General features: G+C 38.9%; 1 protein-coding gene across 1 annotated transcript in view; it reads left to right on the forward strand.

The window, feature by feature from the left end:
* Window positions 1–256: 256 nt before the first annotated feature.
* Window positions 257–12,286, forward strand: part of LOC109062339 (feline leukemia virus subgroup C receptor-related protein 2-like) — a 29,055-nt gene continuing 17,025 nt past the window's right edge. Inside the window, exons 1-5 of the mRNA XM_042774516.1 lie at window positions 257–1,050; window positions 3,926–4,067; window positions 4,780–4,920; window positions 6,325–6,392; window positions 6,830–6,933. Of these exons, the coding sequence (XP_042630450.1) occupies window positions 493–1,050; window positions 3,926–4,067; window positions 4,780–4,920; window positions 6,325–6,392; window positions 6,830–6,933 (1,013 nt within the window). The 5' untranslated portion in view covers window positions 257–492. The remainder of the gene's footprint in view (window positions 1,051–3,925; window positions 4,068–4,779; window positions 4,921–6,324; window positions 6,393–6,829; window positions 6,934–12,286) is intronic.

The following is a 12,286-nucleotide window of genomic DNA, read 5'->3' on the forward strand; positions in this document are numbered from 1 at the left end:
TGCTGATATTATTTGCCTGTCACTATGATCATCGCTTATCAGCTTTATTTTAACATTTATTTGGTGACCAGCAGAGGGCTCCGGGGCCCCAAGTATTTGCGTAATGGATAATACCGCCACTTCACACAATACATACTCTATATTTAATGACAATTCTTCTGACAAATGTGTTGGGTTGAGCAGCATGAGCTACGACTGACAGTCGATCACGTGCATCATGATGATGATGATGATGATGTGGAGTCTGAGGCTCACACGCATGAATCAGTGAAGTAGAGTTGTTCCCTGGAGGGATGTTTGATTCTGTCTTCACCTTTGCACTTGAGTTGTATTGGCGCTGGAAACAAAGTCTGTCTGAAGACTCACGCGCTCTTAGGAACTGAATTTACGCGTCGGGAATATTTCCTAAATCTAATGGAAGGACGCGATTCAGGATTCATGAAGTAGGATTGACTGAAGGTAGAATTTAGCGCGTTTTCTTAGCAGTACAAAATGTGCGAAAAAAGCGACAACCACTTTGGACAGGCTGGACAGATGAAAAGCTCTGATGGAAACTTCGATCAGGTTGAAATCTCAGAATGTAGAGACACGATAGTTGTTGCTGCATGTAGCACGCGCTTATACCGGAGGCGATGGCTCATTGTGTTTCTCTTTAGCTCTTATTCGCTGTGCAACGCGTTCCAGTGGATCCAGTACGGAATCATCAACAACATCTTCATGAAATTCTACAACGTCTCTTCATTCGCCATCGACTGGCTGTCAATGATCTATATGCTGACTTACATCCCTTTCATATTCCCAGTGACATGGCTGCTGGAGAGGAAGGGGCTGCGGGTGATCGCTCTGTTCGCAGCTTCGATCAACTGCGTGGGAACGTGGATCAAAGTGGCCAGCGTTCAGCCCAACCTGTTCTGGGTCACGATGCTCGGACAGTTCGCGTGTTCCTTTGCGCAGGTGTTCATTTTGGGAATGCCGTCTCAGGTCGCGTCCGTGTGGTTCGGATCTGATGAAGTGTCCACCGCCTGCGCCATCGGCGTGTTTGGAAACCAGGTGCGTAAAAGCGCACGAAGCGCACCGCCACAGAACAGGGCTTGACACTAGCATTACATTAGTCAGCTGGACTAGATAACACCAAACGCTCAGACTTTCCCCGAATATGTCTGCACACATAGACTGTGCAGTTCTTTTGCCATTTTAGGCACAGAAACAACCAGTGAGCTGTGGAAAGAAGGATGCGAATTGGGTTAATTGGGGGGTTAAACGTAGCATTGAATATTCATTAGTAATACGTTTCAGCAGCGTTTTCAAGCAGCATTCCCAGCAACCCAGAAAGTTAGACTACGAGTTTGCCTCAGCTCGCACTAAACAGATGCCCACGTGCAGAAAGCGCGTTCGCGAGAGGATCATCCTCATCGGAGACGAAACATTAGTCATACAGTATACAGTCAAACCAACATTTATTCAGCATTTCACACATTATCACAGTTTATTCGTTATAGTTTAGAAAATGGTAATAAAATATGACAAGTGACAGAATAGTTTTCTGTACCAAAACAAGTTTCTTGTTTTCAGATAAAACTTGAGCAAAACATGTTTGGGTCAAAGTGTCTGAATAGTTTTCTTTAAAAAAGTTTTTGTTTTAAGGAGCTAAAATTTGTCTCTGCCTTGAAGAAGTCATTCAATAATCATTTGTCTACTTGGTTGCCAACAATACAGTAAGCCCGATGCAAACCTGTGAACAACATCAAAACAGTGTTGCATGGCTTTATGAAACTAACATTACACGATTGCTTGACCTTAAATGGTTTGGTCCCTTTTTAAAACTCTAAGAGACCATTCACACAGAATGGGGCAGACTTGTTTTTAAAAGTTGAGCTTATAATAATTTGCGTTAATTTTCTGTGTTCTGTAAACATCTGTGTTTGAATGTGCTCGTATATGAACATCTGGAGGATAGCACTGCCCTTCGAGGTTGTGCCCTGTAGTTTACTCTTATTTATTTATTTATTTATATCCATTCAAATCAGTGAAATTGTATTCAATCAGTGAAAACTGTTGGACTTTAATTTTCATTTTAACATCACTAAAATGTTCATTCTCTAGCAGCTCCTTGTTGTGCCTTTAATTGGAATATATAAATGTCACTAATATACACCCCATGACTCATATTATAACTAACCCTGATAAAGTCATACTAAAATACTGTAAATATAGTAACAGTATTGACGGGAAACATTATCACCAAAATCAATATTGCAGTGCTTAGGGGGCGAGACCAGATAAGGCAGAATTATTAGTGTATCTAATGTTGTTTTTATGGCTGGTTGTTATTAATGTACTAACAAATGAACAAATCCAAATAATGCATTTTTATAACTACTATAAATGTACTAACAAATCCAAATACTAGGAGACATTCATGGTGGGGGTTGCTTGTAAAAAAAATCTACACAGGACAAAACAAAAGCCATGCAGAGTTGCCAAGTCTGCTTATAATACATGATTTTGGGCTTCTATTGGGGCGTTTTTTTTGGGGGGGTGGGGGTTGCTTGTTAGGAAAATCTGACAAGCAACGTTCTTTACATTTATGTCTGCCGTATTCTCCAATGCACTGATTGACACTCTGTCTGCTCACAGTTAATAGCCAATTTGTCAAACATTCTGCCCCCTCCTCCCCCTCACTGGAGAAAAATCACGTTCAACATGAAGGCATCTGTTGTTATTCACAACTGTTTTTGTCAATTAGGAAATGCATGAACCGATATGTATAGGTCTACTACTGAATGCAATATAGGCTGCTTTGGAAAAACGCATCTGCCAAATGCATTCATGTAAATGTAATGACAACCTTCTCTACTTAACTGTGTTGTGATTGGCTGTGACATCATTCATAAAGCATTTGTGTGATGCTCTATTATAAACTTTGACTGTAAGATACAGAGATGTTAGTATAGAGCACAGCACAGGGTGTGTATGACTGTAGTTTGATATGAACTGGGTGGGGATCTCATGTTAATGACATAATTACAAATCACTCACACACTGAAGTTATGGATGGGAGTGAAGGGAGGATATTAACTTTAGCGCTGAGGGGTTACACTATATCCTAAGACAGATTTCTCAATAACCTGTTCTGAAATGAAATATGACCCCTGTGACCCCTTGGCACACTAGTAAATAAGAGAAATCGTATTTCTCATCATAACTCTGAGTGCTTGTTCACTGTTTCATAGCTGGATTAAACTGAGCTTACAGTATTGGGGATCTTTTGGAAGAATGTGTGGCTGTATCAGCCTGGAAAACAATGCAACTTATACTGCAAATCAGAATATTTAGTTCTGCTTGTGGATTACTTAGTTTACTTGCTACTCAAGCAAAGATTTGATGCCACTATCCTTACAAACTTTAGCAAAGTTAGTGATTATTTTGTTGGGAGAGAGAGAAAGAGAGAGAGAGAAAAAAGCAGCATTATCAGGTAGCTGTGCACGGAATATGCATACAAACGATTTTACCGGTACTAAAATTTATTCTAAACTTGTAAAAAAATAAGAACAAAATAACAAAACTAACATACTCTGTGTGGCCATAGCCATGTCAAGATTATATTTAAAATTTATTTCCAATATATTTCATCATATACACTGAACAAGTAAGAAAAGCTGCATCATTGCTCGAGCTGCGAGGTTTCTCTGTATAACAACACGGATATACGTGTATGTAAAGCTGGCTATTAAAGAGCTGTAGTCTGACTAATCTTGGGCATACAGTCACTCATTTAGAATCAGATTCATTAGCGTGAGAACAAGGTTAAGAAAAAATAATGTGTTGTGAATTGTGCAAAAAAGTTCTCCTGTGCATGCAAATTCAAAATGATGTGGTACTAAGAAATATGATGCAATTCTTTCTTTATGCCTTTCCTCTTCAGCTTGGCATTGCTATTGGCTTCTTGATCCCGCCGGTTCTTGTGCCCAACGTGGATGACATAAATGAACTGGCTCAACACATCAGCTTCATGTTCTACATCACAGCCGCTGTGGCCAGCCTCATCTTTCTGCTGGTCGTGTTCGGTAAGAACATCCACAACAGCAGCAATGAATGGAAATCTAACTGTTTTTAAACAGCATGAAAAATTTTATAATAAATCTGCTCTGCTCTTTAACATAAAAACGTGAGTGTGCCACACTACTTTAAGGAATAGTCCATTAATTCACTCATGTCATCAGCTTGATTATGAATGCCCAAACATGTGTAAATACATACATACATACATACATACATACATAATAGTTATTTGACTGCTTCATCATTTATTCTTTAATTCTCCTGTTATCACATTTACTTATGTAGTTTTCTGCAGGTTTGGCTCTCTCTATCTGTTCCTATAATGCTTAGATGATTTAGATCAGTTTTGAGATTTGCTTTTACAAAGTCATTTGTGTCATAATTGAAGTAGTGAAAAATCTGGAAATGGATTGTGGTGATTTGGTTTTGACTACATGGAGGAAACACAAGCAGAACCAGTTTCTGTGGAAATGTCTGAATGCAACAATTTATGCAAGTGGTGTTTACAAGCTATTTACTGCTCATGTTTCATGAACGGCTCAATGATTTTGCCCTATGATGATATCCTCGATTGTAATAATTTTGTCTTCAAGTAAATCGAGTCATGTTGATTGATCTCCGATGTTCATAGTGTTTATGTGATTATTGTTTAGAGTGGTATTTTTCAGTTTCTTTAGCCGTATTCATATGTTTGAATAACTTCTGTATGTGCTGCAGTGTTTCAGGAAAAACCCGAAATCCCTCCATCCCTGGCTCAGGTAGCGCTCAGACACATGCCCACCGCACAATACTCATACCTGGCTTCAATCTCAAGACTTTTCCGCAACAAGCCCTTCATCCTCCTCCTCATCAGCTATGGTATGGACAGATTAATCTTATTCATATACATATTAAGATATTAACACATTCTACCTTTGTATATTTCGCTCAGTACATCTGCACTATTAGTGTTCTAATAGTGTTTTTGTCAGTATTAACATATATTTTTTTATTAATTTTATTTTCTTTTATAAAGAGGGGAGCGGGTGATGTATTTTTGCTACTGACTATTTGTGAAACTTACTAAAACAACAGTGAACAGACAAATGCTCACTTAATGGCTCTGCTCCTAACCAAGTAAGTTGTCTTTATAATCAGCATTTGAAGACCCCATATAGGCATATATTATTTCCTCCAGAATTAAAAAAAAAAATCAACATGATTTTTATCAACATGATGTAGAGACAGACAGCAAGGAAGCTCTAGGTTTTGGATCAGAATACAGAGATACATAAATAATTGGTGGTCAAAATGCACTTTTAGTTCCATTGACTTCCATTCATGCATGCAAATACATGGGACCAAAAATGCAAGCTCATGCTAAGGTTTGCACGAATAATGATTAAGGATTTTCAGATTCAAGATTATTTGTTATATGTGTTTGCCTACCTTAGTTTCTAGTTAGTTTCCTTAGTTGTTAATTAGTCACTCACACCGGTTCGGTTTTCCCTTGATTGCACTTCTAGGATTTAAGCTGTGTGTTCCCATCTGTTCATTGTCAGGTAGTGTTTGTGTTTCAGTTGTTGTGTCGTATTTTCTCCATTATCCTGTTGGATTTATTATTAAAGACTGTTAGCTTTGTGTTCTCCTGCGTCGTGCTACTTACATTTGAGTTTTTAGTTTTAGTTATTATATTGTCGTCATTTGACAGTTTTAGTAATCGTCATTGTCTTTAAGTAATTGTAATGAGAAATGTTGCATTGGCAACCTGTGGAAATAAAGTGTTACTTTTTTACAATTTTATTTCAAGCAAGAAAAAAAACAACAAGTGTGGTTTTTGTTCCTAACATTTGCCAGCCAAAATACCGCTCCCCCAGAACAATTTCAGCTGAAACTTTATGCATGATAGGTGCTTCAATTCTACAGAAATCTGTGTAATTTAATGCATGTAAAATGTTCATGATTCTCCCAAGTGAAATTAGAATTGGCCTCTCTTTAATTGAAATAACTTCACATTTGAAATTATACTTTGTCTTTAAAACTGTGTCAGAAAGTGTGTCAGTTCTACAACACTAGAATCTCCAAAACTAGAACTGTTCAAACAGCTCTCCCAGTTGGGCTGCTTAAACTTCCAGATTGCAATCCTTTTTCAATGCTGCTCTTTGTGGTGGAGAATCTACACATCCTTTTAAACTATCAATTTGTCATTTTACCAGATAATTTTTTGAATCCTGTGGTTCATATTTATTTGACAGCATGATTTTCTCTGTTTGTGCTTACCAGGCCTGAACGTTGGATGTTTCTATGCCGTTTCCACCCTGTTGAACAGGATGATAATAGAGCATTACCCTGTGAGTCCTGCAGTCAACATCCGCGAGTCCTTATCATCCTCATCCACTCTACAGACACAGGATAGCAGTAGCTGAGCTTCCAAATGATGCATATACACTAACAAAGAAGTAGCATGGTATTATCATGATATTTTTGGAGATGGTACCATTGTAACAGCATGGTATTTTTAAAGTACCATTTATAAATCATGGTAAATGATTATGATAATTGCTCAGCACTATAGGAACATTGCCTTGCTTTTTATTTGCGGGAAACATAATGTATCGTGCTATAAGTTCACTGTGAATCTCTGAATCACATTCTTAGCAAATGCTCTGTGAAAGTCTGACAGTAGTACTCAATTTCAGTGTATTGTGTCATCTAAACACATGAGAACATGGTCTTACAGGGTGATATATTAAAGATATCTCAGATGTCATTATTGTCTGAAGCACAGGGTGAAGAGGTGAATGCTGGGAGAATTGGCTTGACTCTTGTCATCGCTGGCGTGGTCGGCTCTCTGCTGTGTGGAATCTGGCTAGACAAGACCAAGTCTTATAAGTAAGTCATGCATTTTCTGTTGTTTCATTTCCCCCTGAGGTCCACATATCATGATAGCAAAGTTTTTAACTTTATGTTGTGTTCTGGTCATTTTGACATGGAGTATCAGACTAAAACTTACTTTGCTTACAAATGGTATAACAACAAAAAAAAAAAAAAAAAAAAAAAAAAAAAGACAAAAGATTTGGTGATAATATAGCATAATGATTAGCATAACAATTTGTAAAAGGCAGGTCACTTTTGACTGCAAGCACTAAATTAGGTAAAGGATTGTTAGCATAACACAAGCTCTGAAAACAGTAGTTTTTTTTAATGCAGCTGCTTGAGTTTGTTACATATTTATTCTTGTATCGCATTTGTGTAATTTAGTAATAGTAATAAACATAAAATGTCCAGGCATTTAAGTATCACAGCTTCTAAAAATTACAATAACACAACAAAAAAAAAAAAAAAAAAAAAAAAAAGAAATAAAAAAAAAATATTTTTTTCAAATTTGTAAATAGATGATTACAGGAGTACCTTTTACAAGAAAATATTTACATTTTTCTACTTAAAAAAAAAAAATTAACAGTATGTTTTTGTGAAATTTACTAGCAATTTCTGAGGAAAAATAGTTTCAAATTAAATCCTACACCAATTTTTGTTAGAGTGTGGATCTTTCAATAGACTGACTTTTCTCCCCAAGACTTTTCCTAAATTGTTAAAACTCTTAACTTTGACTCATGTTGAGCAGCAGAATGACTGTAATGCGCTTTCCTCTATAACAGAGCCTCTGTTTCTCCTAATCGTGTCATGTGTGAGAGGATTTACTAGGACAGATCAGTGGTTACTGGGTTTATTACTCACACTGACCTTGATTCAAGAATAGGTTTATGGAGAACTCTCTCTGGTCTTTACATTCACTGACTCTCAATCCTAAATATGTGCTTTCAGACTTGCATAATACCAATAATTATTCACTGTTAGTAATGTTATTTCAGTCCTGTCACAGTAAGCTTGGACTTAATCGACTTGTAATTTGAATAGTAGCTGAATAAATTCTGTTTTTAACAGTGTACTTATGTGCAAATCACACACTGTAACTGAAATAAATATTTTGCAAACCCCACTAAATTCTAAATGTGTTAAGGTTGAACATTATGGGTGGAAGAGCGATGCAAAAATGTCTAAATGCCTTAGCAAATATCACTCCATCACACTCATATGTACAGTCAATATTTCTGTGCTTTGTGCAAAGAACAATATTCTTAAAAGTGAAAAGTGGAAAAAAAAAAAAGTATCAATACATAAAGAACTGCAGAATACATTGGCACTTACACTGTAACTAGTAAATCTGCAATTGTTACATTAAGGAGCAATTTCTATCTGACTTGATGTAAATAGGTTGTTCAGTGATGTTAAGTCATTTTTAACTTGAATAAGACCAGTATTTTTTTTCTTTTTTTCAGTGTAAGAAGAGAATGTGCCTTGAAATGAAAAAGGCCCAACACCTCTGATTACCATCACTGCGACATGAACAAAACACATATATTCAACTAACTAATCAACATAAACCAGATTAAATGGATCTAAAACATCGATTAATTCTAAATAAATGACAGTTATTTATACAGCCCTATACATATTTAATGTGTTCAGGAGCAAAGGATTATGGGTTTCCCTCAGCCACAATGCTTGCTAGAAGATTTATGCACCATCAGTGCACTATAGAAATCAGTGCAATCAGTGTTTGTCTTGTTGCTTGGATTGGATTGAAGAAAGGCGAGAGTTGGTTTGTTTTGAAAATGTAAACCGTTTTTCTTCCAATTGAAGCACAAGTTCAATTAAAGAAAGTATGAATAACCCACTTAAACGACAGGTGTTTTACACTGTCAGATTATATGGCACTAAGACTGAACAAGTAAAGGCAATTTAAATATCCTTTGAGCTCTGAGATGCAGCATTGAGTTATCATCCACCTCCTGATATTAATGGATGCTTATTGTTATATAAAACAGTTGCTCGTATATTTGTCTGTGAATGCATTCTTTCCGTATCCATCACGAAGGCTATTCACTGTAGTGGTCTCTCTTATCTCTTGTAAAGCACTGGTTTGAAAACTGCCTGTTCAATGAGCACACATCATCCTGGTGCTTGTAATCGGCTCAGAGTCGTTTGAGTCGGAATCGCCCCTGGCAGATCCCAACAGCAGCGGTGAAGTGGGGCATTTTCTTACGCGTGGTTGTATAGAACAGTTTCATAATATATTGTTTATTTGGAGGGAGCTAAAGACATAAAAGACCTACTTACATGTACAGGAATTTTGTTTTTCCACTGAGGCTGGTTAAGATTAAGAGATATATGCTTTTCCTAGAAATATGTGTGGATTTGTGCCACGGCGGTCTGATGGATTCTTCAGACATAAGACAAATCATGTCCCATAACTTAGCATTTCCACTTTGATATTCATCTCAGATGATCACTACAATGTTCTCAACACAAATCTACTATTTAATTGGATTTTCTATTTATTTAATAAAATTATAACATTACATTACGCACTCCTGCAAAAAAGGCTGTTCTCAATAACTCAATACTTAAAGCATTATTCAATTTAGATGAAAATCTATGATTAGCTAAAAGATATAAGAGATAACTAACAGAAATGGTTTATTCTGAAAATATATATTTTTTTTTTACTGTGAAGTTTTACATCTGTGTCCCTATGTCTTGTAAACACTTTCAAATTCAATTAAATTAATTTCTAAAATCAGGCCATATCAAAACCACTCTTCATCTTGCCTTGACATTGGCTAATTCTTTTTTCCGTATTTCACAACAATTGTATTAAGTGGGACAGACAAGGATGATGAGATGCAGATCTAGATCTAAAACAGAATGGGAAACCACAAATGGCAAGAAACAAACACAACAGCTTTACACATGGCATGCAAAGACAATACCAGACAAGGAACTAAGGAAACTGAGGGCATATAAATACACAGAAAAATTAGAAACTTAAAAAGACATAGATGAACTTAATCAATCAGCGAGGATGATGGGGCTTTGGATGACCTCCATGGTGGGAATGAGGAAACATATGGAGGCCTCCATGGCTGGGATGCTGGATATTGGAAACTGGACGGGACCAGCAGAGACGAAGGACCTTAGAGATTGGAGAGGACCAGTGGAGACAAAGGAGCTTGGAGGCTGGACGAGACCAGCAGGTAGAAAGGATATTGGACAGGATCAGGATCTTACACCAGCCAGATGGGACTGACAGAGGAAGAGCTTTGAGGCTGGGAAAGCTGGTGGGACACCACTGCAGGATGGTGAACTGGATTAGTACTCCTTCTGGAACAGACATGGTGGCTGCCTCTAGCTCTGGAATAGACATGGTAACAGGCTCAGCCTCTAGGAAGAACATGGCCTCTGGCTCTAGCTCAGTGACAAACATGTCTATTGGCAGGAGGTCCGTGGTGAGCATGGTGCATGGTGGGTACATAATGTCATTCTCCACCTCACCCATGGTAAAAGAGGGGCCGTTTATTGTGAGCTTCAGCTCAAAGTCAATAAATTTCCCTTGAGGATCATAAACTGAAAAAGGAATGTTGTGTTTTATATTGTAATTAGTCCAAACAAATGGAGAACAAAAAAATTGAACAGAGCCCCCCACTTAAGAAGCGGATTCCAGACTCTCCCCAACAACAAAACTAAGAGTCCAGGAGGGAGGTGTAGCTGAGGCAGACCAGGGGAGGGATTGAGGGCCAGGCCTGTGTGGTGGTGGAGGGCCTGGAGAATCAAGCAAAGCCAGCAGAACAAGAAGCAAGGGCAAAGCAGGGAGCCAAGGTGGAGCAGGTGTCCAGGGTGGAGCTGACGGGACAAAAGACCATCTCAGCAGAGCTGGAGACCACCACAGCGGAGAAGATGACCCCGCCAGCAGAACAGATGGGACTGAAGACCCTCATGTCAAAGAAGGTGGAGTTGAAGACCACCACAGCAGAGCAGGTGGAGTTGATGACCCTGGTGGAGCAGGCAGAAATGGAGACCACCAAAGCAGAACAGATGGAGCTGAGGACCTCCAGAGCACACAGAGCTGAAGACCACAAAGGCGGAGTTGATGGAGCTGAAGACCACCATGTCAGAGAAGATGAAGCAGGAGTACACCAAAGCAGAGCTGGCAAAGCAGAAGACCACCACGGTGGATCAAGCGGAGCTAGAGATGGTCATGGTGGAATAGAAGACCACCACAGAGCAACATGTGGGACTGAAAACAAACAGCACAGAGATGTTAGAAATGGCCTCTCTGGTCATAACAGAACAGGTGGAGAGTTCGAGAACACCCTCCTTGGCTGTGACAGGACAGGCAAAGGGTCCAGGGATGGCCTTTTTTGGGCTGTGACAGGACAGGCAGGGAGTTCTAGGGCAACATCTGTGGTAGTAACAAGATAGGCAGGGAGTTGACAGGTGACCTCCGATATCATAACAGAACAGGCAGGGAGTTCGGGAAGATCTGGAGCAAAAAGCGTGGCCTCTGGAGGATCTGGAGCAGACAATCCCACCTTTGGAAGACCGAATGAGCAATGTGCAGAGTCAAGTCATTCACCTTTATTTATATAGTGTTTTAAACAAAACATATTGTGTCAAAGCAACTGAACAACATTAACTAGGAAAACAGTGTGTCATTAATGCAAAATGACAGTTAAAGGCAGTTCATCAGTGATGTCATCATCCAGCTCAGTTCAGTTTAAATAGTATCTTTGCAATAATTTGCAATCAAGTCAATGATATCGCTGTAAATGAAGTGTCCCAAACTAAGCAAGCCAGAGGCGACAGCGGCAAGGAACCAAAACTCCATCGGTGACAGAATGGAGAACAAACCTTGGGAGAAACCAGGCTCAGTCGGGGGGCCAGTTCTCCTCTGGCCAGACTAAATCAGCAGTTCAATTCCAGGCTGCAGCAATGACACATTGTGCAGAGGACTCAACTGGTTTCCTTTGTTCTTGTCCCGGTGGTCGTCTGAGAAAAGGTCTTTACAGGGGATCTGTATCTGGGTCTCATGTAGCTGTCCTGGTCTCCGCTGTCTTTCAGGGCTGTAGAGGTCCTTTCTAGGTGCTGATCCACCATCTGGTCTGGATACATACTGGATCCGGGTGACTGCAGTGACCATCTGATCTGGATACAGACTGTATCTGGTGGCTATGGTGACCTCGGAATAAGAGAGAAACAGACTAATATTAGCATAGATGCCATTCTTCTAATGATGTAGCAAGTACATCGGGTGCTATGGGAAGTGTTCCCGGTTCCGGTTTACCTAATTAATGCAGCCTAAAAATCCTTTAACGGATCTGGATATTAGTAGCGTATTAGTGTG

Source organism: Cyprinus carpio, chromosome A17 (assembly GCF_018340385.1).
Source record: "Cyprinus carpio isolate SPL01 chromosome A17, ASM1834038v1, whole genome shotgun sequence".
Classification (NCBI taxonomy): Eukaryota; Metazoa; Chordata; class Actinopteri; order Cypriniformes; family Cyprinidae; genus Cyprinus; species Cyprinus carpio.